This window comes from Pungitius pungitius, chromosome 16 (assembly GCF_949316345.1).
Source record: "Pungitius pungitius chromosome 16, fPunPun2.1, whole genome shotgun sequence".
Classification (NCBI taxonomy): Eukaryota; Metazoa; Chordata; class Actinopteri; order Perciformes; family Gasterosteidae; genus Pungitius; species Pungitius pungitius.
The window spans coordinates 13,672,475-13,695,712 of NC_084915.1; the positions used below are offsets into that span (position 1 = coordinate 13,672,475).

General features: G+C 47.1%; 3 protein-coding genes across 5 annotated transcripts; 1 reads left to right on the forward strand and 2 right to left on the reverse strand.

Annotated features, from left to right (window-relative positions):
- Positions 1-49: 49 nt before the first annotated feature.
- On the forward strand, positions 50-4,520 carry xrra1 (X-ray radiation resistance associated 1). 3 transcript variants are annotated; one of them, XM_037467000.2, is made up of 18 exons: positions 50-243; positions 390-538; positions 627-698; positions 783-855; positions 947-1,044; positions 1,240-1,388; positions 1,943-2,047; positions 2,147-2,265; positions 2,345-2,394; positions 2,480-2,536; positions 2,625-2,718; positions 2,812-2,930; positions 3,039-3,179; positions 3,274-3,394; positions 3,478-3,593; positions 3,696-3,801; positions 3,904-4,062; positions 4,367-4,520. In XM_037467000.2, the coding sequence occupies exons 2-17, from the start codon at positions 446-448 to the stop codon at positions 4,044-4,046; spliced, it is 1,656 nt and encodes a 551-aa protein (XP_037322897.2). In that variant the 5' UTR covers positions 50-243; positions 390-445; the 3' UTR covers positions 4,047-4,062; positions 4,367-4,520. The 3 variants fall into 3 exon arrangements, with proteins under 3 accessions (XP_037322897.2, XP_037322898.2, XP_062414086.1); XM_037467001.2 differs by having other exon boundaries at positions 4,372-4,520; XM_062558102.1 differs by lacking the exon at positions 50-243 and having other exon boundaries at positions 418-543.
- Positions 4,521-7,479: 2,959 nt separating this feature from the next.
- On the reverse strand, positions 7,480-13,222 carry chrdl2 (chordin-like 2). The gene is made up of 9 exons (XM_037466649.2): positions 13,052-13,222; positions 12,582-12,694; positions 12,373-12,466; positions 12,133-12,278; positions 11,159-11,252; positions 10,868-10,929; positions 10,197-10,365; positions 9,909-10,097; positions 7,480-9,813 (listed from the first exon to the last, which is right to left on the reverse strand). Exons 1-9 carry the CDS (start codon positions 13,116-13,118, stop codon positions 9,578-9,580), a joined length of 1,170 nt encoding a protein of 389 aa, XP_037322546.2. The 5' UTR covers positions 13,119-13,222; the 3' UTR covers positions 7,480-9,577.
- Positions 13,223-14,076: 854 nt separating this feature from the next.
- Positions 14,077-22,588, reverse strand: spag7 (sperm associated antigen 7). The gene is made up of 7 exons (XM_037468336.2): positions 22,430-22,588; positions 21,280-21,347; positions 21,055-21,143; positions 20,858-20,942; positions 20,685-20,774; positions 15,299-15,455; positions 14,077-15,188 (listed from the first exon to the last, which is right to left on the reverse strand). Exons 1-7 carry the CDS (start codon positions 22,512-22,514, stop codon positions 15,073-15,075), a joined length of 690 nt encoding a protein of 229 aa, XP_037324233.1. The 5' UTR covers positions 22,515-22,588; the 3' UTR covers positions 14,077-15,072.
- Between the last annotated feature and the right edge of the window lie 650 nt (positions 22,589-23,238).

Sequence of the window (23,238 nt, forward strand, 5' to 3'; positions counted from 1 at the left end):
CACCGCAGCGCCTCCACTGGACCGGAGTAGTAGTTCTCATTTTACGTGCTGTTGCTAGGATACAGGGCACCACAGTGTAGCCCGAAGGAATATTAACGTTGTATTATAAATGGTCGCGTACAGTTCTTCTCGGGGGGATTGTTTGTGATGGGTCTCACCGGCAAACGAGATAGCTGCATTCGATGATGGACAGAGCAAACCTACCAAATGTTTCCCACCTCGGACATTAACAAAGGAAAGAAGGTCAGTTAAGCAAAGAAAATAAAAAATGAAATATCCAACATGCATGTAAAACCACAATCACAGGAATCCTACGTGGTGATTGAATTTGTAAACTTCAAAATAATACCCTATGAATATGTTTGTGTTCTATTGTATTTCCCTTGTAGGTAGTGGTCTTTGGTTTGAGGCCTACAAATTGAAAGAGGAGCAGCAATACAAGAATATGCAACAAAAAATAGACGAGGCCGATAAATATTGTGAGAACAATAATGGGGCAGATTCTCCTCGTGGTAACACATTGGATAGAAATTTCCTGGTAAGGTACTGATTTCTATTTATTTGATTGAAAATGTCATGGATCAGGCGTCCATTGGTGACGCCAAATAACAAACTTCTTTTTGCAGCTCAAATTACATCGCGTCGATGAACCGCGTGAGCTCAGCTCTGTTGACGTCAGTGAGCGGAACCTGAATTCTGTAAGTATCACTCCGCCCTTCAATTAAAACAAAATGTTGGAAGCGTGTGATTGAATCCGGCGTGTCTCCTTTCTGTGCACACAGGTCAAACCAGGAGACCTCAAGGCCTTTGACAATGTAGCTTACATAGACGCGTCTGTTAACTCCCTCTCTTTGGGTGATTACTCTTAAACATCATGCATATTTACTATGAAGAAGATCTGGTCTCATGCAAACGATCGTTGACTTTCGGGGAACTTTTTCTACAGGGTCTTTTAGCAGTTTTAAGTCTTTGAGAGAACTCAACCTGTCATTAAATGGGCTTCGCAACATGACGTTCCATGCCGCTCACTTCCCTAATCTCCAGGTAAGATGGCTGACTTGGACAAACTTAATAAAGACACTGGTTGTTTTGTATTGTTTCTATACATACAACGTGATACACCCCCATATCACTGTAAACCTGAGAGCCTTTTGTTTTCATTCAATTGATTCATCATATCTTTTCAAATCTGCAACCGTGTAGCAATAACTTATAAATCATCTCTTTATTTATTCACAGGTTTTGGATTTGTCCTTCAACAATTTGTCAGCTGACGGTATTGTTTCCCTCGATTGTCTTCCACGTCTAAAAGTTCTTCATCTGACCGGAAATCGGCTTCATCAGCTTCCTCCTGATCTGGGTTCATTCTCCCAGGACCCAACGGAACGGTTAGTTCCTTATTTTTCATGAAGAAGCAATGTAGGCGTGACTAGATAAAGGGCGTCACATGACACTGTTGGTTTATTTATAGCACTCTTACTTCTAATTTTGAAAAAGGCATCACTTATGATCAGAGACTCTCTGATGATATCTGTGCCGTTATTGGCCAATATTTGCTTTGCTTTCCTCATTGGATTTATATCAACTAGATAAAATCCACACAAAGGAATCCACTTCACTACAGTAGACAGGCACATCATACATTATATAAGTCTTAGCATGCCTTTATATGGTTAGAGTTCATGAGTAAGAATGAATAATCTATTCAGAGTCCTTTAGCCAATAATGAATTGTATAATTTCATAACACGGCAACTCGTCCAAATAGTTTCTTTCACAGAACTCAAACCTAAGATGCGGGTTTTCATGTTGACCATGAGGTGGTGCACAAATGTCCAAAATTCTCCCTCCGGATTGTGGTGAAGCAAATGTAGTTAAGTTCTATACACATTCACTGCAGCAAGGTGTGCATATTATATTTATATGTTTTCGTTTGTGCACAGGCCAGATAGAGAGGACGACACCACGTTTAAAGCTCTTGAAGTCCTGATGCTTGACGATAACAAACTGTCCTCCGGAGTCTTCAACAGTCTTGCAAACCTTAAGAGGTGAGAGGTTTGTCAAGTCAATTGAGAATGGCCCACTATCACCATGAATAACAAAATATGCGGAAAGATTCATGAAGCATTTATAATTGTCAATCACAGGCTAAAGTATTTAAACCTAAAGGGGAACCTCATTTCTGAAATACCGTATTTGCAACAGACGGCGTGTTCAAATATTTGGCGGAGGTCTGTTGAAGAGCCATCTGAAGATGAGGGACTTGGTGAGTAACTTAACAATCGACCACCATGAGTTCCCTCTTCGTCCTCAGAAAAAAACCCAAAGCATTTTCCCCCCTTTAGCACTCGATCCAGAGACAAGTCCTCACACCGTCCTCAGGAGGCTCTCGCAGGTGATTGATTGATTATAAATTTATTCTCTGAGATGTTTCATCACCTTGTTTCTCGGTATTTTAAATCTCTGCTGCTCCCAACAAGGAAAAATCCAGTTTCCCGCTACCCGAGCTTCAGTTCCTCAATTTAGCCGATAACAAGGTGTGTTGGATGATTGGGTGACAATAAATCACCCGGGACTCCCCCACCCTGTCAGAATGAACCAACGCGTCTCTGTTTTTGACATCAGATTGCAGAAGAAGAAGCGCTGATGGCTGTTGCTCTTTTCCCGATGCTTCGAGAAATGGACATTCACTCCAACCCTCTGACCACGCTGAGAAGTGGTAACCCTTCCCTCCTCCTAAAAGAGAGCCTTTTCCTTTTTTCAAAGATCAGTTGCGAAATGTCAATGCTTTTATGTCTCTGAATGGACACAGGAGACCCTCCCTTGCTGACATATTACCTCTACGAGAGACTGGGGATCACGATAAAGCGGAAGGTGGCTCGAGAGGCGTTGAAGCCTCCACTGAAGCTGTGGGACGATCCCAGCTGGACGGTTGGTGTCCTGCTCTGGCGTCTGATCACGACCCTCCAGATTTTGTAATATTAAAGTGAGCGATTCATCTGCTTTATTTCTTCTTCTTCTTCTTTTTTTTCAACACAGGTGGAGGAAAGGATCCCAGAGTTCTCAAAGAAGCCGTTGTTGATGGAGGTGCCTGGTTCGGCCCGGAGGGAGAAGAAGAAAGCGTCAGAACCTGAAGGCGGGCAAAGCAGAGACGACACACAGCACTTCTTTGCTACTCAGGTATGTATTTTACATTTTTTGAATCCCTCCCCCTCTCTCTCTCTTTTAGATGTAGATCATTTTCCCGCTTTGCTGGATGTTATTTCATGTCCAGGCAACAGATGTTCCTGAATATGAGCGTGATCTCCCAGCTGTCGACAAACAAACCGCAGGGAACGAGGAAAGATGGATGGACTCGGAGGAAAAACCAAGTCCTGATGTGGTGCAGCCCATCGGTGAGGACGGCAGTTTCACCCCGTTTTCCTCCTCCAGCCTTAAAAACCTCATTGAAGGAGAATATTCACTTGTGTCTCAACAGGAATTCAAACTGCTGTTCGGATGCTGCAACACACACTGAAGCGTCTTAACGTTCACAGAGACCCCGAACAAACACGTGATACTGTCCAGATTCCATGCAGAAGGAGAGAGAGAAGGGTTTTTTTTTTTAAACTTGTATTTACACTCAACATCACAATGAATCTAGTCATGGCCGCGGTGACCAAGGACGACCTCTGAAGAGACACTTTCTGCACACAGGTTAAGGAACGCCCCGCCGCGAAGCCGACCGAGCCGCCGACCTCAAGGGTTGACCAAATGCTCGGGGAAATCAAGGAGAGCACAACCATCAGAAAAGTCCCCCTGAGTACGCAACATTTGTGCAAACAATGAGACGATCATCAGCGTGACTCTTCCCTCTCGCGACCTTCGTCCACGTAACGCACCACTGTGGTTCCACGCCGTGCAGGCGCCGCCGTGCGGGGGGCCGGTGTCAGCGGGCGGGAGCAGAGGGAAGCTCTGTCGCTGCTGGGGGACATGAAGAGGAAGCACGAGATGGTCCACAAGAAAACCATGGAGCAAGCAGCCCGCGTTCACTCGGACCAGAACTAGAGGCGGGGAAATTGGTGTGAGTGCAATTGATGAGACCACCAACCGTGTTGGAAAAAAGAAAAGAAAAAACGACTTAGACATAATAGAAGTGTTCTTTTCAACCAATGAATACTAAAGCTGAGGATGTGTGTGTGGTTTGATGTCACATGTGTGACCCCTTAAAATCAGCCTGAGAGCATTTATACTGCAAATACTTAAACTGTGCTGCGTTATGTGTTAATATTGAGTGGAACAGTGACTCCAGGCAGATGTCTGTACACATCAATCACAGTGTTTTGTAGTTTTCGTTGTTCATTCTCTCTTTGATTTCTCCTTTCCAGAGCAGCGTGCACATGTGGAATGCAGGGTCAGCCCAGCTGGAAGAAATCAATAGCTACTCTAAAAAAACGGGATTCTACATTTCTACATTTGTGTGTGTGTGAGTTTTTTTTCTCTGCTTCTGTATGGGAAATAAAATATTACACAGAGTAAGAGGGGGAACCTGTCTGTTGTCATTCTGTGGCACGTATTTAATTTTCATTTTCAAACCTAAAGTTATTATCCATATACAGTATTTCATATACATCTGTTTTTTGCTTTAACGAAAACATGTGGTCTTCCTCCACAAACGTGTGGTTTCATGTGTGTAAAAGTTTGACCTCTTAACGCTCAGCAGAGTTCCCCGCTCTACGCGACGGGCCCGGCCACCTGGCCACCTTCGCTCTTTTCCTCTTCGCTGTATTTGCTGGTAATGGGAACACTGGGCCAAATGGCCGAGCTTTGACACGCTGCAGAAAGACTGTTTTCCAGTCCACTGCAGCTCAGAGGAGCTCGTCTGTGTTACGCAGGTATTTGCACTCGACTGCACAGCTGCTAGAGACATCCGATCCTCGGTGTGATTGAATTTGATCAAAATCCCAATATTTCTCTGATGGTTCAACTCAACAACAAGTCTTTGCGCCGCTTTGAGTAACTCGATGAAGTTCTTTGGCCAGTGAGTCCTGGCCTGGATTTATTTCCGCTGCCCGGAATGCTGTTTCCATGTCATTTTTTTTAAAGTGATCATTTTTTTTTAACTTTGGCCACCTACGGTTGAATGAGTGCACTGTTTTCATGCTGGAATTTCTAGACAGAGAATTGTGCAAGAGGTGTACACTTATATCAACAGCTTCAGGCGATGAACAGTCAAAGTGAAGGCAGTTATACTGCAAGCAAGTCCGTGAGCATTTACTGACTTCACCACAGACCCAGAAAACCCCTCACAGACAATTGGTTGACAAGGAGAAGACAAAGATGTCATCTCAGCATCGCGTCTGGTGCTTGACTGAACTCACAGGAGATCTCACGGCGAGGAAGTGCAACCAAAATTGAAGCGGCAGAGACGAAGGTGACCAGATTTTTTTTTTTTTTGGTCCCTTTAGTTCGAAGGTGGAAAAATCCTCTCCACTTCCCATAATGAAGCTTTGATGCCATCTTCCATTGAAACCTCCCTCCGATGACATCACTATTATTTTATCAGGGTTATTCTTTGCTAAAAACACCTTTACGCCATTAAAAATTCTTCAAGTTTCTTCGATTAGCATTTATTGCCTATCAGCGTTGTCTGTCGTTGGGGGGGGGGGGGCATCGTGGAGTCTGCAGAGAGTCACACAATCCACACATGTCTGCAATTTGCTTCTTACAAATGAGTTGTTATTCCGAAGGGTTTCCTTGTGATAAGCACAGCCTTAGCGGCAGAGGGAAGCCATTAGTATCGCGTGTCTCTTTTTATTTTTATTGGACTCTTCCTCACATTGACGTCAACACAGAATAAACACGCAGACAAAAAAAAAGAGCTTGGCTGCCCTTTTTTGTTGTTTACATAAAAAAAAAGAAATGTAAAAAAGCGATGAGGTGAGTTATTAACTGAAAACACGTTTCCATCCGTTCGCTCGGGGGATACAACACACTGACAGGAGAGCAAGACACAGTCAAGAAGGTAGAAATAACAAAAGACGCGGTGGAGAGAGGCGTCGATGGCTCGCGTCCCGAGGCAAGACGGATCTCTGTTTATACATCTATAAGTTTGTATTCATCTCTGTCCGTGGATGTTCCAGCGCTGCACATTCTCACATCTGGAGCAGCCGTCACTGAGGAAGTGTTTGGGTTTGGATTTGTTTGACTCTCACAAAATTTGAAGGCCAACCGGTTAAAGCCTGGAGAATAATAATAAACCCCGTGGGAGAATCAGACACAGCATTTGGCTCAGGGAAGAAGGCGCCCGAATGCCTCATCGACACTCCTCATTACTCCGGGGCGCCAAACGAGTTCACTGCGGACCGGGACCTATTCATCGGCCCATTGTGACGGGACAATTGAACTGTGACACGCTTGTCATGTAATCCCCGGGACGGCTCTTTGGCCGGCGCCCGGAAAGAGGCCGTTCATTAGTGAAAGATCACAACCGCGCAGAGCCGCCGATTCTCCCGTGAAGCGTCTCGTCGCGCTTCGCTTTTAATGGCCTGCACTCGTTTAAATGTTACGACCCTGAAACTGAGCGAGAGATGAGGGACGTTAGAGTTCGTCGCATGTGTCGCCGTTATTGTTCGTGTTCCCTTGACCGGACGCCAAATCATATTTTGATGAAGTATGAACTCGGGGGTTCTGCTGAGCGCCGTGCTCAAGAGCAAACACGTCCATCAGACTCAATTAACGCAATTTGGCTCCCTTTGAATCAAAAGACTGCCCGATTTTTGCAACGCTCGACTTCCTCGCCGACGGCGGCGGGGATGTCGAAGGAACCAACCACCTGCTTGGCACACGAGGACATGTGATCCGTGGAAACGAGTTCAACCCGGCTGCTTCCCCCCCCCCCCCCCCCCCCCGCAGAAAAGGCCGCCGCTCAGGTACCTGCAGAGGAACCCTTCAACGCCAAGTATGTCAAAACTTGGATTTATGTTCTCTGAGGATGTGTTAACTTTCGCCACAAAAGCCCTCAGAAGTTTCTCCAACTCCGGGCCAAGTCGTGACCCCTCCCTCCCCCCCAGAGTCACACATTTCTTTTTTTTTATCACTTCTCACTGAATGTGGGCCTCACTGGGCAGCAGGGGGCGAAGCACACGTACACAGAGAGACCCGGAGCGACTGCGTGATTTATACCTACTGACTGCCCCCGGCTGTTGCAATGGCCGGAGCCAGAACTAAGCATGCATAGCGGAATCGGCCCACGAGATTAAACTCAAGCCTCCTCTGAGTGCGGATGTGCTCAGACTTGCATGCAAAAAAGAAACAATAGACGAAAGACATCGAACACGTGAACCTGTGAACATGGTCCTCATTCAATGGCGTGCATTGGGAGATGGAGACGTGGAGACGTTGAATACGGATTTAGGACCCCCCCCCCCCTTCTCTCAGGCCTTCAGACTGGAACGGCCTCTTCAGCCAACAGAGAGAGAGGCCGGTCCAACTACACAAAAACACCGCCCGGCTTTTTGTGGGCGTAATGAAGGCGCACAAAGGGGGGAGTGCGTCCGTTTCAAAATATTGTTTCACGCGAGACAGAGTTGTGTGTCTCAAAGCGTGAACGGGAAACACAATGAGCGACTGTGGAAGAGGCGGAGAGCGCTGGCTGGGAGTTCACAGAGGAGGGGAGCAGTGTTGTTACAGAGCCCCCACTCGGTCCAACAGTCGCACACTGAGCCACTGCGACCACGGTGGTGATCTGACAGCTGTTGATCAAACGGAGAGACTGCACACATGGAGCCAAAAGACATTCTTATTATTTCCATGAAATTGAGTAGTTTCAGTTCTTGGATTGGAAGCACTACTTATTTTACTGTGGTTTGGAAATACTTGAACACTTTTTATCTAGTTTTGACATGATATATCATTTTTCTGTCAACGCATTTTCCAACCAAATATTCATTTTTTGAACCGTATGTATAAATATATATATTTCTTTTCTTATTTTTGGCCTTTTCTTTCAATGCAATTTCTGACGCTGACGTTTAATTTTTTTTCCTATGACATTTTTTTAACCTAATATTGTTTTACTTTTTTCGACACTACATTTTTCACTTTCTTTTCCATTACTTTATTCAACTTAATATTTTTTTCCATGACATTTTTCAACCTAACATTCATTGGTAGTTCATTGTTCATTCTATTTTTTGGCTTACACTTTGATCAATAAGCTTTATCTCCCCCACTACGTTTACCATGAGCCATCCGATGACCAAGAAAAAATTGATTAAATTGATTTTATAGCCAATTGAAAGTGTAAATTCTCTGTATAATTCAATAATCACACATGAAACTTATGTGCCACATGAGTGCACAGGTAGATGAGATCACAATGCTTCATATACTGTCTGGTAACTGTCACATGACTAGATTAACCAACCAATTTCTAAAAATGACTATATTTTGATATGAAACAGAATTAAGTTGTTTTTTTACTCGCAATTACAAAGCTGTGTAATCAAACCTCGATGCAAAGCCTCTTTCTAATTAATGCAAAAATAAAATCTGACAAATGTATATACACAGAAATCATTCAAAGGTAACACTTTTTAAAAGGGGACAACCCCTTTGATTTTACAATAAATATTTTGATGATCATATAACATCTTTTAAAAAACCATTACATTCTTAACCAACGGTGGCCCTTTGTTCAACAGATAATAAAATACAAAGGTTTCGTTTGAGAAATACTGATTGCAAAATGTCCTCAATCATTCAATGTCATCAGTTAACAACATGTGGAATTCCACTTGCATTACAGCAATGATGCACAACAGGAATAAAGTACTGTGTGTCAACCATGTACATATCTGGAATATTGATATAAAAAGTGTCAAAAGGAGGGAAACAATGTGAAAGAAATGAGGGGGAACACACGTCTAGTATCTGCTTGGGATTTAGGAAAGTCACCATCTCTCAAAGGACGTCTACACAGATTGTGGTCCTAGGAGCAGTGCTCAGACTTCCTCCCTCATCTTTAAATATTTTCCACGTCTCTGAAAAAAGTTATAAATCAGTCATCAAAACCCAAGAGATCAGGTGGATTTCACCAAATTCAAGTATTTGCAGAATAAAACTAGAATACCTTCATCAAGTTTTGTTATTAATGGGAAATTTTCAGGGTGATCCACAATATCTTTTCTTAGAACGTCACTAATTTCCATTTATTGTAAAACACCTGTATAAATAAAGAACACAGATGAGATGTCGTGCAGCAATAGTGTGCATTCCTGCTAATGTTTGTAAGTATGGCATAAACTATAATATGGGAATATGCACAAATGAGACATGTGTGCATATTTACTTAAATGCTGCCAAGAAAAGCACAATAACAGATTTAGTAGAGCCTGATTCCGCTCTGTCTCCGTCTATACCATAAGGTTCAGCAGCTGATAGCTTAGCATAAAGAATTAAAACAGGGAGGAAACAGCTAATCTGCTGACAAAATCCTTTAAGCATCACATCAAAAACCCACAGAACTTCCCATATTTACTCTTATTTAATCCGTACAAAAGGCGGGTTATGTGCTAAACTACGTCTCCATTCACTGTTTAGATATCTACAGGTGTTTGAACTATGGCTCTTTCGTAGTTCCCACCAGCTGCTCCAGTACCTTCCACAGTCTCCCAAACTTGCACTTCAACCTCAGCAGGACTTTGCCTTTCAACGGCAATGATCCTGACTGCGTCGGTCGGATCCACTTTCAAAGATGAGTCTACTTTATACACCGAGAGACTGTTCCTATGTCCGAGGAAGCACTGGGTCTGGTTACTTCCAGCTCTGCTCTCTGAAAGACACAAAACAGACAATGTGCATAGTGTTTACGGGCAATCAACACCGTGTCAGCATAAACAGTTCCTCGTGTGGACCGCATTTAATCACCTGGACAAGTCTTGCAGCACTTTCCAGCTGACTTGGTAGGATGTTGGCACGGGTACCGCGCGGGACACGTGAGGCGCTTGCAGTCCTGGAGGCCATCGGTGCAAGTGCACAAGATGCATTCCAGGACCTTCCCCAAAACCGGGTGCCACATGTCTCCGTGTGAGTACGTCTTGCCGTTGTACAAACAGGCTGAGGGGAAATCAAAAACATCCCAGCGTTGTGCTCCACGTGGAAGTGATTGTCAAACACCTGCGCGAGATGTTTTTTCCGCTTCGGACAAAGTCTCACCTCTCTGGTGTCTCCTCTGCAACAAAATCTTCACGGTGGTCTCGGAAGCCCCCTTGAGGTTAAGTCTACCGAGGCTCAGGCCTCGAGGAGAAGTCCTGACATGGAAAGGAGTGGCGCGGTCGAACCGTGCGCTGCTCTGCTCTCCAGAGCACCGGTCGACTGAATGCCTCTTTTGTAAACACAGATATAGAAAAAAAAATCTGAAAAAACACGGTTGTCCGTCATTTATTCAGCTCTTGGCTTTAATATCTAAGAAATAGATGAAAGACCATCAAATTGAACCCCCAATTAGGAGTTTGTAGCCTTGCTCCAGGACGCTGAATCACTCCCATTCAAACCTTCTGCAGACCAAATTAAAAATTCTTTGAATTATGGTAATTCAGTCTTATCTTATCAGACCCAGTGGACCAAGGACCTCCAGGAAATTTGGACTGCTTTGTTTTTAAAGATCACTGAGAAGTTGATGTTTTAGAAATAACGTGAAGTCGAAATAATGAATTGGCACAGTAAGGTCAAAGGTCAGCGTGGGCTACAGAGCAGCTCCCTTGAAGCTTGTAGTGACCTCAGGCCCTCGCCTGTGAGACTTTAATCGAAGTCCCGTAATCAAAGTGTCAACTGATGGTCCGCATTTTCACATGTTGTTAAATACAGAAAGTGATGGAAGGACGTACTACGCCTCTGTTTAGTTGCTGGTTTCCATCCTCCGTCAACGATGAACCGCTGGAGCCGTGATCTAAAGACCAGAGAGGGGAAACGAAGGTACGGACAGCGCGTTCACGCGTTACAGATCCACTGCATTGAACGCCATTAAACGGCAGCATAAAACGTTGCATCTACAACTGCGTTTTGCTATGCACATTAATATGAGAAGAACATTTTCAACGTGTTCAGGCCCAATGCTCAAGATATTATTGCAGGTTGAAAAGAGAGTCATTTTTCTCAGCTCAGAGGGGTGTGATTACCTTTACACACCAAACAGCAGGTATCTGGGACGGAGAGCGGTGAGGAGCAGGTGATCGTTTGGCATGTTTTCAGACCGCAGAAGATGTTTCCATTCTGAGAAAAATAAGTTGATGTTGACCGAGAGATCCATGGAAGGAAATGTATCAGGGTATATGCTGCTCTTATATTTTCACCATAAATCTGTTTGCGTTGTTATGTGTTGTCTCCGTGGAAACATCTGGTAACAAACACCACTTATGAACTAAAAAATTAACTCCTCACACCGTGCAACCTTTAAAACTCCAGGCTGGTGTCAAGTTTTGACATGACATCTGCTTTTCTCTTCAACGTCTGCTTTTGGTTTTATAAATGATTGCCAACATCATTTTTTTTTTGTTTCCTCGCCCAGACTGAGCCCAACTCAAAGCACCAGCTGCAGGAATTAAATAGAATTGAACAGTATTTCCAGTTTTACTTCATCGCATTAGCAGCACTGAGCTATGCATCAACACCACCTGAGTTAAAGCAAACAAATTGGAAATTCTACAACCTTTCATTGCCTTAAATATGAGACATTTTAACACATGAGCAGCTGCTTTACAAGAAGCCTTCATATCGTACAAATAGAGGCACATTCAACGTCATTTAAAAAAGCTGTGCTGAGCATAAACTGACATTTTTAGGGTGACATTGCGTTAAGTTTTTAATGTGATTTGGGTTTAGATCTGGCTTTATTTTACTGATCAGAGCTGTTAAGGGTGGATTGTGATAAACTCTTCGATGTCATATTTCTTTCAACATTAAGATAAATACTGTACATTTCTTTTTTTATTGTCTACAGAGCAAATGATAACTTTTCTCTTGAAAGCAGTGTAAAAATAACATGTCTTCAGCTCATCTCCAATCGTCTACTTTACAGGCTTCACACACTGCATGCGTTTTAGAGAGATTCCTCCACCAGATCAATACAAGTACACAATTAGATGCAACTCACAGAGCATGTGCACATGACGCACTGATTGCTTTGCCTGGACGGGAAGAGGTCGAGCTTCGTGAAGGTTTCCCCCGGCTGATAAATGCTTCCATTGTGCCTGCATGACTTCACTGAGGCTCTCAGCCCTGCAGGGGCCCTGGGCTCATCTGAGGAGGGCACATCACACCGGACGGGAGCGTGTTCAAAGTCACCACGACAAACCTCTCCAAACTCTCATTAGGTGGTCTCGGGGCCGTCTACCTGTGCATCTGGGACAACACCGCCCAGGCTCGGCTACTTGGTTTTCACATGGCAGAGTTGGACACTTGGTTGTGCTACATTTCACACGACCTGCCTTAACAGAGAGAGAGAGAAAGAGACTGGACAAGACTCCACAGACAGCTTTGACTCCCAGGTGCATTATTCCTTTACATTTGCTTAGAAGGGATTTTTTTTTTTTTTTAAAGTACCTCCGAACAGACACAGCGCATGCAGAACATGAATCCCAGGGGCTCCAGATAGGGATGCCAGCTGTCTCCTGGACTGTAGGTCTTGTCTTTAAAAGTGCATAGCACTGCGAGCCCTGATGGTCAAACATGAGGAGGATGTAAAGTGCGGTGCAGACGGACCCAACGGCAACAGCTAAAGCAATTTGGTAAACACAAACATGATTCAGTGTCATCCTACCAGATAACAGCACGGCGACTGCAGAATGTAACTGACCTGCAGCCCATTAAGAAACAAGCGTCTTATCGTCATATGGCTTCTGATAGAAAGATGTGAATAAAACCTCAAACCTCAAACTGCGCTTAGAACCATTCAGGGTGTTTATTTAAAGATATTAGTTCAGCTTCATTGCTAAATTCCTCCCAACTTCCCCCATCTGACTCACATTGCCATGCACTCAACACTTTTGATCAGGACAAAATACCTTACTTACCTTTGCGGGGCTTTAGCTCTGTTTCTGTAAACCAAATGATGAAAAAGAAGAAAAATGTGGGCTTCATTTTTTTACATGTGCGTGCGTGAGTCTTCAGCGCATAATGCGTGTTTTCCTACACGGAGTGAAACTGAACAGACAGTGTGAGAAAAAAAAAAACAGAAACCAGACCGGTCGATCTCTGGCGCCCCCTGCAGGGCACCGCGGGGAGGTCAGCAGAAGTCGTGCGCGGGATTCCGCAGTGCGCGCGTGCACGTGGAGTTTGACGCGCGCTCCCGCTGACTCCGCGAGGGGTCGGTTCCGTCTCGTTGTCGCGCCGCGGATTGTTTTGATGTCTCTCAGGCATTTAGACATTTTTAGAGGCCTTCGTGAACACTGTCCGTGAACCAGGAGAGAATCAAGAGAATTTACCCACAAGGCACTGCAGTGGGACGCTAGAAACGGGACTGGTGCACGTAAAAAATGTACGTAACGAGGACGGAACATGAAATCAGACGATATGTATTCATATATTCACGAAATACATGCTGTCATCAAAGCAATTTCTCCAAATAGCCTGGGGTATGTTTTACTCAGCAGAGTGATGTCCCGTTCATATTGGAACAATTTAAAGCCCTCATAGACTCACAGGGCTCAGGATTAGGGGAAAGACTGGGATTGGGCACAAGGTTAAAAGAAAATTGTCCATGGAGATATAATTGATTCATTATAGAGAAATGTTGGTTCTCAAATTGAAGGCCCTTCAAAAACTTCCAATTACATTCACAGGCCAATTTCTCTATTTTCAAATTAGATATAAAAGGAAATGGTCCGTAGACCAGCCAAAGATGTCACTCAGAGAATCAGGACATCCCGATGTAGGTTTTTAAAATGTATATAGACATATTGATAATCCAACATATTGTTATGGAATAATAATTTTGAGGTTAGATAATAGTTTTAAATTTGGAGGCTGTATTTTCCTGATGTGTTTAATAAAAAAGTGACTGATTAACAAACAAGGAAATGATGACAACATACAGAAAAAGACTCCATATTGTTCTCCATTTATTAACACACATGGGGAAATTTAACAGTGCAACCATGTTAAAAGTAGATTAAGGTCTTGAAATTAACTTGAAGATCCAACAAAAATAAAAGACGTATTCCCACAATGAGAGGAGTACTTCTGCTCCATACATATTTTCAACAACAAGCTTAATAAAATGCAGTTTGAAAAATGTTTAATTCAGATCTTTAGAAACAAAGAAAATCCTGGACTCAATTTAAGATTTTAAAACCAACAAAACCACATATTCTAAAATAAGATTGCTCTTTAAAAGGAGAAAATGGCATGCATCCAACATTACAAAGATCCTCAAAAGGTTTAGACAAAGATAAAAATCAAAAAATTGAACCAAATGGTCGTTTGACAGCGTTCTAGTTTCCCTTTAAAAACTGGATATCTCACGTCTCATCAAAATGTCATTCCACCTGGACCCAAGTTCAAAATTATGAAAATTTTCATAATAAAAGTGTGTCTTAAATGTAAATGCTCATTGGTAATGATGACAGAAATATCCTTTTAAAAGTCATGTTTGAAGATGCCAGGGCGTTTTAAGCACCCAGTCACATTATCCTAGGCTAAAAACAGATTTCATAAAGTAAAAGGTTCAAAGGGTCAAATACTCAAAGATCAATAATTAACGAGACGAGCAAATCTTTAACTCTTTGGAAATCGGCTCGATCAGACTCAAATAAACAGGACATTATGATTTCAACGCAGTTCAAGACTGATAGCGGTATATACACTGGATCCAACACCTCTTGTTTAAGTTGTACTTCTTAAATGTCTGAAGTACAAGATATTGCATTATAGGATGAATTACACACAAATGCAAAGACGCACACACACACACACACACACACACACACACACACACACACACACACACACACACACACACACACACACACACACACACACACACACACACACACAAACGCACCCCCCCCAAGTAGATGGCAATAATGGTGGAGACTCAAGAGCTGCTGCTCGGTGCCCCTGAATCGCCGTCTTGCTTTTGCCGCTTCTTTGCTCTTATTTCATTCATGGCTTCCTCTATGGAGCGAGTGTCCCTCTTATTTGCCACCGGCACTGAAGGAGAAAAGGAATCCCTTGACGATCAGTGAGTACAGGAGAACTGCGCTCCGAGTTGGAGTGAAGCAAAGCAAACCGCAGTGAGGAATGTGACAACGTGTACTCACCGCAGCCATAAGCGCTGTTAGCCTCGAGTGTATGTGCTGCGTCTTTGGCAGCGGAGGTGCCGATGAGGTGACTGTACTTGTCTCTGTAGTTGGAGTTGGGACACGTTTCTGCCTTCTTTGTCTGACTGGATGCCGTTTCCTCCAACGCAGCCTGTTCCTGGCAAGGGAAAGGAAACCAAAAAAAGGATGAATCAACCCTTTATCAATTCAATTATCCTCTGTGGTGGCGGGCGTGGTTTCAGCTCGGCTGCAGGGGGGAGAGAGGGGGAGTGGCTCGGGGAACAGGGCCAGGTGGAAATAATAATTATCAGCTGTGGGTGATTGTGTGTGTGTGTGTGCGTGTGTGTGTGTGTGGGTCCTCTGCATTTAAGGAGTAAGGGGAGGACGAGCGAGGAGGAAGAGAGCGGGGACAACGAGAGAGCCCGACGCTGGCACGGTTTCCTGAAAACAATAAAACTTGTTGTAAATACTCGATCCTGGCTCCGAGCCCTTTATCCGCACGACGCACCCACCGTACAGTGGCGCCCAACTCGGCGGAGAGGAGAAATGGCGGATGAGGAGCAACGGCAGGGGATGGCGGCCCAGCCAGTGCTCGCGCTGGGCCGGATGTTGGCGGAAATGGCGGCAATCCAGCGCGACCAGGCGGAGGCCAACCGCCAATTCCTGGGGGCGCTCCAGGCACAGGTGGGGAGGCAGGCCCAGACCCTGGAGCAATTGGTGGCGCGGGCGGAACCACCACCGATCCCGACAGCGGTGGCGAGCCTGACGCTCCACCGGATGACGGCGGAAGACGACGCGCAGGCATTCCTGGAGGCCTTCGAAACGACGGCGGAGGCGTGCGGGTGGCCGGCCGGGGAGTGGGCAGTGAGGCTGCTCCCGCTACTAACAGGGGAGGCGCAGTCAGCAGCCATGGGGCTGCCCCCGGCGGTCCGGCGGGACTACGGGGCGGTGCGCAAGGCAGTGGTCGACAGGCTGGGGCTGCTGCCGGAGGACCACCGGCGGCGGTTCCGGGGGGCCAGGCTGGGACCCGAGGACCGGCCATTCGCCTACGGGCAGCGGCTCAAGGACACGGCCGCCAGGTGGCTCCTGCCAGGCGGGGTGGGGTCAGCCGCGGACGTCCTCGAGAAGGTGGTCCTCGAGCAGTTCGTGGAGGGGCTCCCGGCCCGGACGGCGGCGTGGGTCCGGTATCACCGCCCACCGACACTGGAGGCAGCCGTCACCCTGGCAGAGGACCACCTGGCGGTACACCCCCGCGGACCGGGCAACAAGGAGGGCGCGCCACCACCGCCCCGACCCGCGGCGGCACCCCAGGGATGGAGCCAGCAGCGGGCGGCAGGACGACCCGGACCGGCCCCACGGCAGACACCGACGGCCCCGTACCGCGACCCCCCAACCACAGCAAGCCCCGGCCCCCTTCCCGACCCACAGGGAGGTTCTCAAGCGCCAGGGCAGGAGTGCTGGAGGTGCGGGCGGCCCGGCCACCTACGGAGGGAGTGCCCGCTAATGGAGGTGGGGCAGGTGATCCGGGTTGCCGGCGCTCCAGCACCCTCCCCCGGCCCGGGAGCGACGTACCGCGTTCCGGTAAGAATCCAGGGGGGTACACGCCAGGCGATGGTGGATTCGGGCTGTTCGCAGTCCATGATACACCAGAGCCTGGTTCGGCCCGGGGCATTGATGGAGGCGTCGCGGGTGAAAATTAGGTGTGTGCACGGGGACGTTCATGAGTATCCCATAGTGTCCGTCGAACTTAGGTTCAAGGGGAAAAAATATAGATTAAAGGTCGCGGTTAGCTCCCACCTGACGCACCCGGTAATTTTGGGAACGGATTGGGAGGGATTTAACGCGCTACTGGGTGAGGCTGCGGGGGTGCGTTCACGACCGACAGGGACATGCGGTATTTGTGCTGTGCTCAGCGGTGACGCGAGGTCGTCCGACGCCGCCGGGGGAGAGGGGGAACCGGCGGAGCCTCCCGTGGAGACTCTGGCGGTTCCCGAGTTCCGCTCCATGGAAGATTTTCCACTCGAGCAGTCTCGGGACGATACTCTACGCTCAGCCTACGACCAAGTGATAAGAATTGATGGTCATTTGGTGCGCCCTGACGCCGCACAGTCGTACCCGCACTTCTCATTGATTAGGGACAGACTGTATAGAGTGAGTCGTGACACTCGAACGGGGCAAGAAAACACACAGTTACTGGTGCCGAAAAGCCGCCGGGAAATGGTTTTCCAGGCGGCTCACTATAATCCGATGGCGGGTCACATGGGATACGGGAAAACACTAGACCGGATAATGGCCCGATTTTATTGGCCAGGCATCCGGGCGGACGCGCGCCGCTGGTGTGCGTCCTGCCCGGAGTGTCAGTTAGTCAATGCACCAGCCATCCCGCGCGCCCCGCTGCGGCCTCTACCGCTGGTGGAGGTCCCGTTCGAGCGCGTCGGCATGGATCTAATCGGGCCGTTTCACCGGAGTGCACGCGGATACCGCTTTGTGTTAGTCCTCATGGATTACGCAACCCGGTATCCGGAGGCAGTGCCATTGCGCAATATCTCTGCAAAGAGCGTTGCGCAAGCGCTGTTTCAGGTCATCTCCCGGGTTGGAATCCCGAAAGAGATTCTAACAGACCAGGGCACCTCGTTCATGTCGCGCACACTGGGAGAACTTTACGGGTTACTGGGCATTAAGTCCGTCCGCACCAGCGTTTACCACCCCCAGACGGACGGGTTGGTGGAGCGGATGAATAGGACGCTGAAGTCCATGATTCGTAAATTTATTAGCGACGATGAACGTAATTGGGATAAATGGCTTGACCCTCTGTTGTTTGCAGTTCGGGAGGTTCCCCAGGCCTCCACAGGGTTTTCCCCCTTTGAGCTTCTGTTTGGCAGGTCACCAAGAGGGGTGCTGGACCTTATTAAGGAAAGCTGGGAGGAAGGTCCGAGCCCCGGGAAAAACGAGATCCAGTACGTCCTGGACCTACGAGCAAAGCTCCACACACTGGGTAGGATGTCACGGGAGAATTTGCTCCAGGCCCAGGAACGACAACAGCGGCTGTACAACAGAGGAGCCAAGCTGCGAGAATTCACACCGGGAGAGAAGGTACTTGTATTACTTCCTTCTTCCAACTCAAAACTCCTGGCTAAGTGGCAAGGGCCCTTTGAGGTCACACGCCGGGTGGGGGATGTTGATTATGAGGTGGTGCGGTCTGACAGGGGCGGGGCTACGCAAATATACCACCTCAACCTCCTGAAACCCTGGAGGGAGGCGGAGTCTGTGTCTCTGATTTCCACAGTATCGGAAGGAGAGGACCTGGGGCCGGAGGTGCCAAAAGCGGCCAATCCCACCCCGCTCCCGTGTGAGGGTCATCTCTCTGAGGACCAGAGAGCGGACATTGCCCAGTTGCAGGAGCGGTTTGCTGATGTGTTCTCCCCCCAGCCAGGCCGCACCGACCTGATAATGCACCAAATCGAGACACCCCCGGGGGTGACGGTGAGGTCACGACCCTACAGACTGCCCGAACACAAAAGAAAAGTGGTTCGGGAGGAATTAGCGGCAATGTTGGAGATGGGGGTAATAGAAGAGTCCAACAGCGCCTGGTGCAGCCCCATCGTTCTGGTGGCCAAGAAGGATGGGACTGTGCGGTTCTGCGTGGACTACCGCAAGGTGAACGATGTGTCACGATTCGACGCCTACCCAATGCCCCGGGTCGACGAACTCCTGGACCGGCTGGGCACTGCACGTTTTTTTACGACCCTGGATTTAACTAAGGGCTACTGGCAGATTCCCCTGTCGTCAGAGTCCAAAGAGAAAACAGCTTTCTCCACTCCGTATGGTTTGTACCAATTTACCATGCTTCCCTTCGGCTTGTTCGGTGCCCCGGCCACGTTTCAGCGCCTCATGGACAAGGTGCTGCGCCCGCACGCCGCATATGCAGCCGCATACTTGGATGACGTCATTATCCACAGCACCACCTGGGCGGAGCATGTGCGGCGGGTGGACGCGGTGCTGGAGTCGCTGAGGCGGGCCGGGCTCACCGCCAACCCGGGGAAGTGTGCAGTTGGACGGAGGGAGGTACGGTATTTGGGGTACCACTTGGGGGGGGGGCAGGTGCGTCCCCAGGTAGACAAGACAGCGGCAATTGCAGCCTGCCCGCGCCCCAAGACAAAAAAGGAGGTGAGGCGGTTTTTGGGGCTGGCAGGTTACTACAGACGGTTCATCGCCGGGTTTGCGGACCTCACCAGCCCCTTGACCGACCTGACCCGGAAAGGTGCGTCAGATCCGGTCCAGTGGTCGGAGCAGTGCCAGCGGGCGTTTGAGAAGGTAAAGCAAACTCTCTGTGGGGAGCCGCTCCTCCACACACCTAACTTTTCTCTCCCGTTTGTGCTGCAGACCGACGCGTCGGACAGAGGGCTGGGGGCCGTTTTGTCCCAGGAGGTCGAGGGGGTCGACCGCCCGGTGGTTTACATCAGCCGGAAACTGTCGGAGAGGGAGGCCAGGTACAGCACGGTGGAGAAGGAGTGCCTGGCCATCCGGTGGGCGGTGGGCTCCCTGCGCTACTACCTCCTGGGACGCTCATTCACCCTCTGTTCGGACCACGCCCCGCTCCAATGGCTCCACCGCATGAAGGATACTAACGCCCGGATCACTCGGTGGTATCTGGCCATGCAGCCTTTTAACTTCAAGGTGGTCCATAGGCCGGGGACGCAGATGGTCGTGGCGGACTTCCTCTCCCGCCCTCTGGAGGGAGGGGGGGGGGAGTAAGCTAGGCCGGACGGCTCCCCGGCCTAAGTCGGGCGGTGGGGGTATGTGGTGGCGGGCGTGGTTTCAGCTCGGCTGCAGGGGGGAGAGAGGGGGAGTGGCTCGGGGAACAGGGCCAGGTGGAAATAATAATTATCAGCTGTGGGTGATTGTGTGTGTGTGTGTGCGTGTGTGTGTGTGTGGGTCCTCTGCATTTAAGGAGTAAGGGGAGGACGAGCGAGGAGGAAGAGAGCGGGGACAACGAGAGAGCCCGACGCTGGCACGGTTTCCTGAAAACAATAAAACTTGTTGTAAATACTCGATCCTGGCTCCGAGCCCTTTATCCGCACGACGCACCCACCGTACATCCTCTATGGTCAATTTATGTGACAGTGAAGAAATTGGGTTTCTTTCAAAGCGCTTGTTCTCCTTGCATCTGCGTAGGATCTGTGCAAAAAGTATATATTTTTGTGCACTAAAGAGTTTCCATATATTAAATACAGAATCAAATTTTAAATAAATCTATTTCTATCTCCCTCTCTGTTTGTTTGACTGTGTGCAAGTGTTATGTCCGACGTGGTGGGGTAGCCGTTAGGGTGGATGTCTTATTGAAAGAACAGGAGGAAGAAAAGAAAAAAAGGACATCCAGTCTTACTTTCAGTCTTCGCCGTTGCTCTGCCAGCTTAGGGTCCCATTCCTCTCCATTGCGATAGGCTTCCAGCTCCTCATCTGACGGAGCAAACTCCTGCCAATGCACAAAGTGAAAATCTGTCACATTTTCCCCAAACATTAGTACCCAAAACTGGATTAAAAGCAAAGTTTTCTCACTTTTTTGAAAATCATGACGTAACGGCTCTCCTCTTCCTCCCCAAAGGAAAAAGAAGTCAGACCAGCCACCTCTGCCACATCATGCCTGTAACAGTGGAGGGAATAAGATGTGAAACAATGTGTGCATTTGACGCAACATGACATGCTTCCTGCATTAAAAAGGAGCCAATTGGTATTCATCTGACAAAACTACTTACAATATACTCCTCTCAATCTTCCCCATAGGGTTGTATTTTCGTTTTGGTTGTTTACTGTCTTGAATGAAATCAGACACTTCTTTCTCCATCTAAACGAGCAGAGAGAAACAAGTGATGAATACTAACATAGGGTTTGGATTAACCCTAACCCAATAAATGTTGCACATAAACAATTACACATAGTATATACACAAAGTGCAATACATTAAACTCTGGAGCACTCACTTTTTTCCTGAACTCGGCTTTCTTTCTTTTCTCATCTTCCTCCATCTTCTTGAGTCTCGCTGCTTGCTCTTAAAAAAATGGGACAGAATTTTCACTCGTTTGCACCCGATAGCATTTAAAGTTTATGTTGTAAACACAGATCACATAGCAGATACAAACTGCCTGCTTACATTCTCAAACCATTAGGTGACAAAAAGATTTTAAAAATGTCGCACTTAAATGGTACTTATTAATGGATCTTATATAAAGCCAGTTTGATTTACAACTGGCTATAGACAAGATTCATTATTAAAGACTTTCTTGTTTCTTGTTCTTTTGAGTTTGTATCTTTATGGTTGAAATGTACTTATTTTAAGTCGCTTTGGATAAAAGCATCACTTAAATGACATGTAATGTAAAGTAATTTAAAAATGGTTCTGTTTACATAATTCCTCTACTTCAGGGATTGGGAAATGCTATTATTTGTTGCATGTGAATACAGACAAACAGCCTCATATTTTGTTTAGGAAGGCATCCTCCTCATAACAGTTGATGCAAATGTCTTCACAACCGAAAATTGAATGACGTTCTTTGATTTGTTGCAACACTCCAATCAAATACAGACATTAATAGTGGCTGATGGAAAATCTGCTTGGTCAACTAACATTTGAAGTTGTGAATGTATTGCATGTATAAAAGCTAGCTAAATCTGATCATGGATGTAAAGAATACAATACATGTGTATTTAAAAATGACAACTTTTGAATGTTGTGTTGCTGTTCTCGATGTCAACATCCGGGACACTACAGCAGATCCAGGCTGTTTGAATAATGCTTTTCAGATTTAATCGATTCAAAGACCTGGTCTGCAGATCTCGCTACTTTGACCGCATCAACTGTTAGCCATTTTCAAAACAACTGCTCCATTGTGATTGTGAGAGGGCTCAGCTTCCCGCATCCCTGGTCTCAGACTGCGGGACACGCGGGGCTACGTGGGGGCGGTGATACGCCAGGTCTAAACGGAAGGCTCAACTGGCCAATGGCAACATCAGAAACGCTCCCTTCGCCTGCCCTTGTGCTACTTTACACACTACTGACTCCCGTATAATGGCCGCTTCGACGACTTCTAACTACCGCAAAACGAGTAGTTATTTAGTCCGAACACAATGTACCTCGAGCCTTTCGTCGGCTTTCCTGGCTGCCGACTGTTGGAGGCTTTTCCATCGAGTTTAAGATTGAGCCTAGAAGGTCCGCCATCTTGAAATGAGGGGTTACGCCGTGCGGTTGTTGATCACGGCAGCTGTAGAGAGCTGCGCATGCGCAGAAGCTCAGCGTTGTTCTTCAGCTTGGTTAAATAACCGGCGTCTTAAGCACGTGCCGCCGCCCTGTGGACCAGGAGGTGGCATTTACAGTAAGCGTCTACCTCTGCTGGAATAGGCTTTCTATGTTATACTAATTCATATCCAGAATGTTTACGTCATTTCATAAAATGTGCATTGTTTTGGAGGAAACCATCCGATAATACAGTTGTTGAAATCAGCAATAAGGTTACAATGATCACATTTTTATTATTAGTACAACTAGTAACATTTTGAATCCAAGATGTTTTGTACCCGAGTATTTTTACCTTGCTATGGTAGTAGATTTGTCCATTGAAAGTGGTTTCCCTTTAGGCGTGAGTGCACATACGCACCAGGGGGCATAGTATACAAGTGCACGTCTGCGTATCTATGCCCAGTGTTGTTAGTGTTTTGTTAAGAAAAATCCCCCCTTGTGTCTCTGAAGCAGAGTGTTTTGTGCTGTTTGATTGTAGTTCCACGGCATCAGCAATAACACATGAACTACTGCCATATTCAAATGTGGGCAGAGCGATGGCCGAACAGAGGGAAGCCCTGAAAGCACCGCCGGACAGACGGCATTGTGCTGCTCACTGGGTCTAAAAAAAACAGATTCACTCGTATTTCACCTGCACTCACAACCT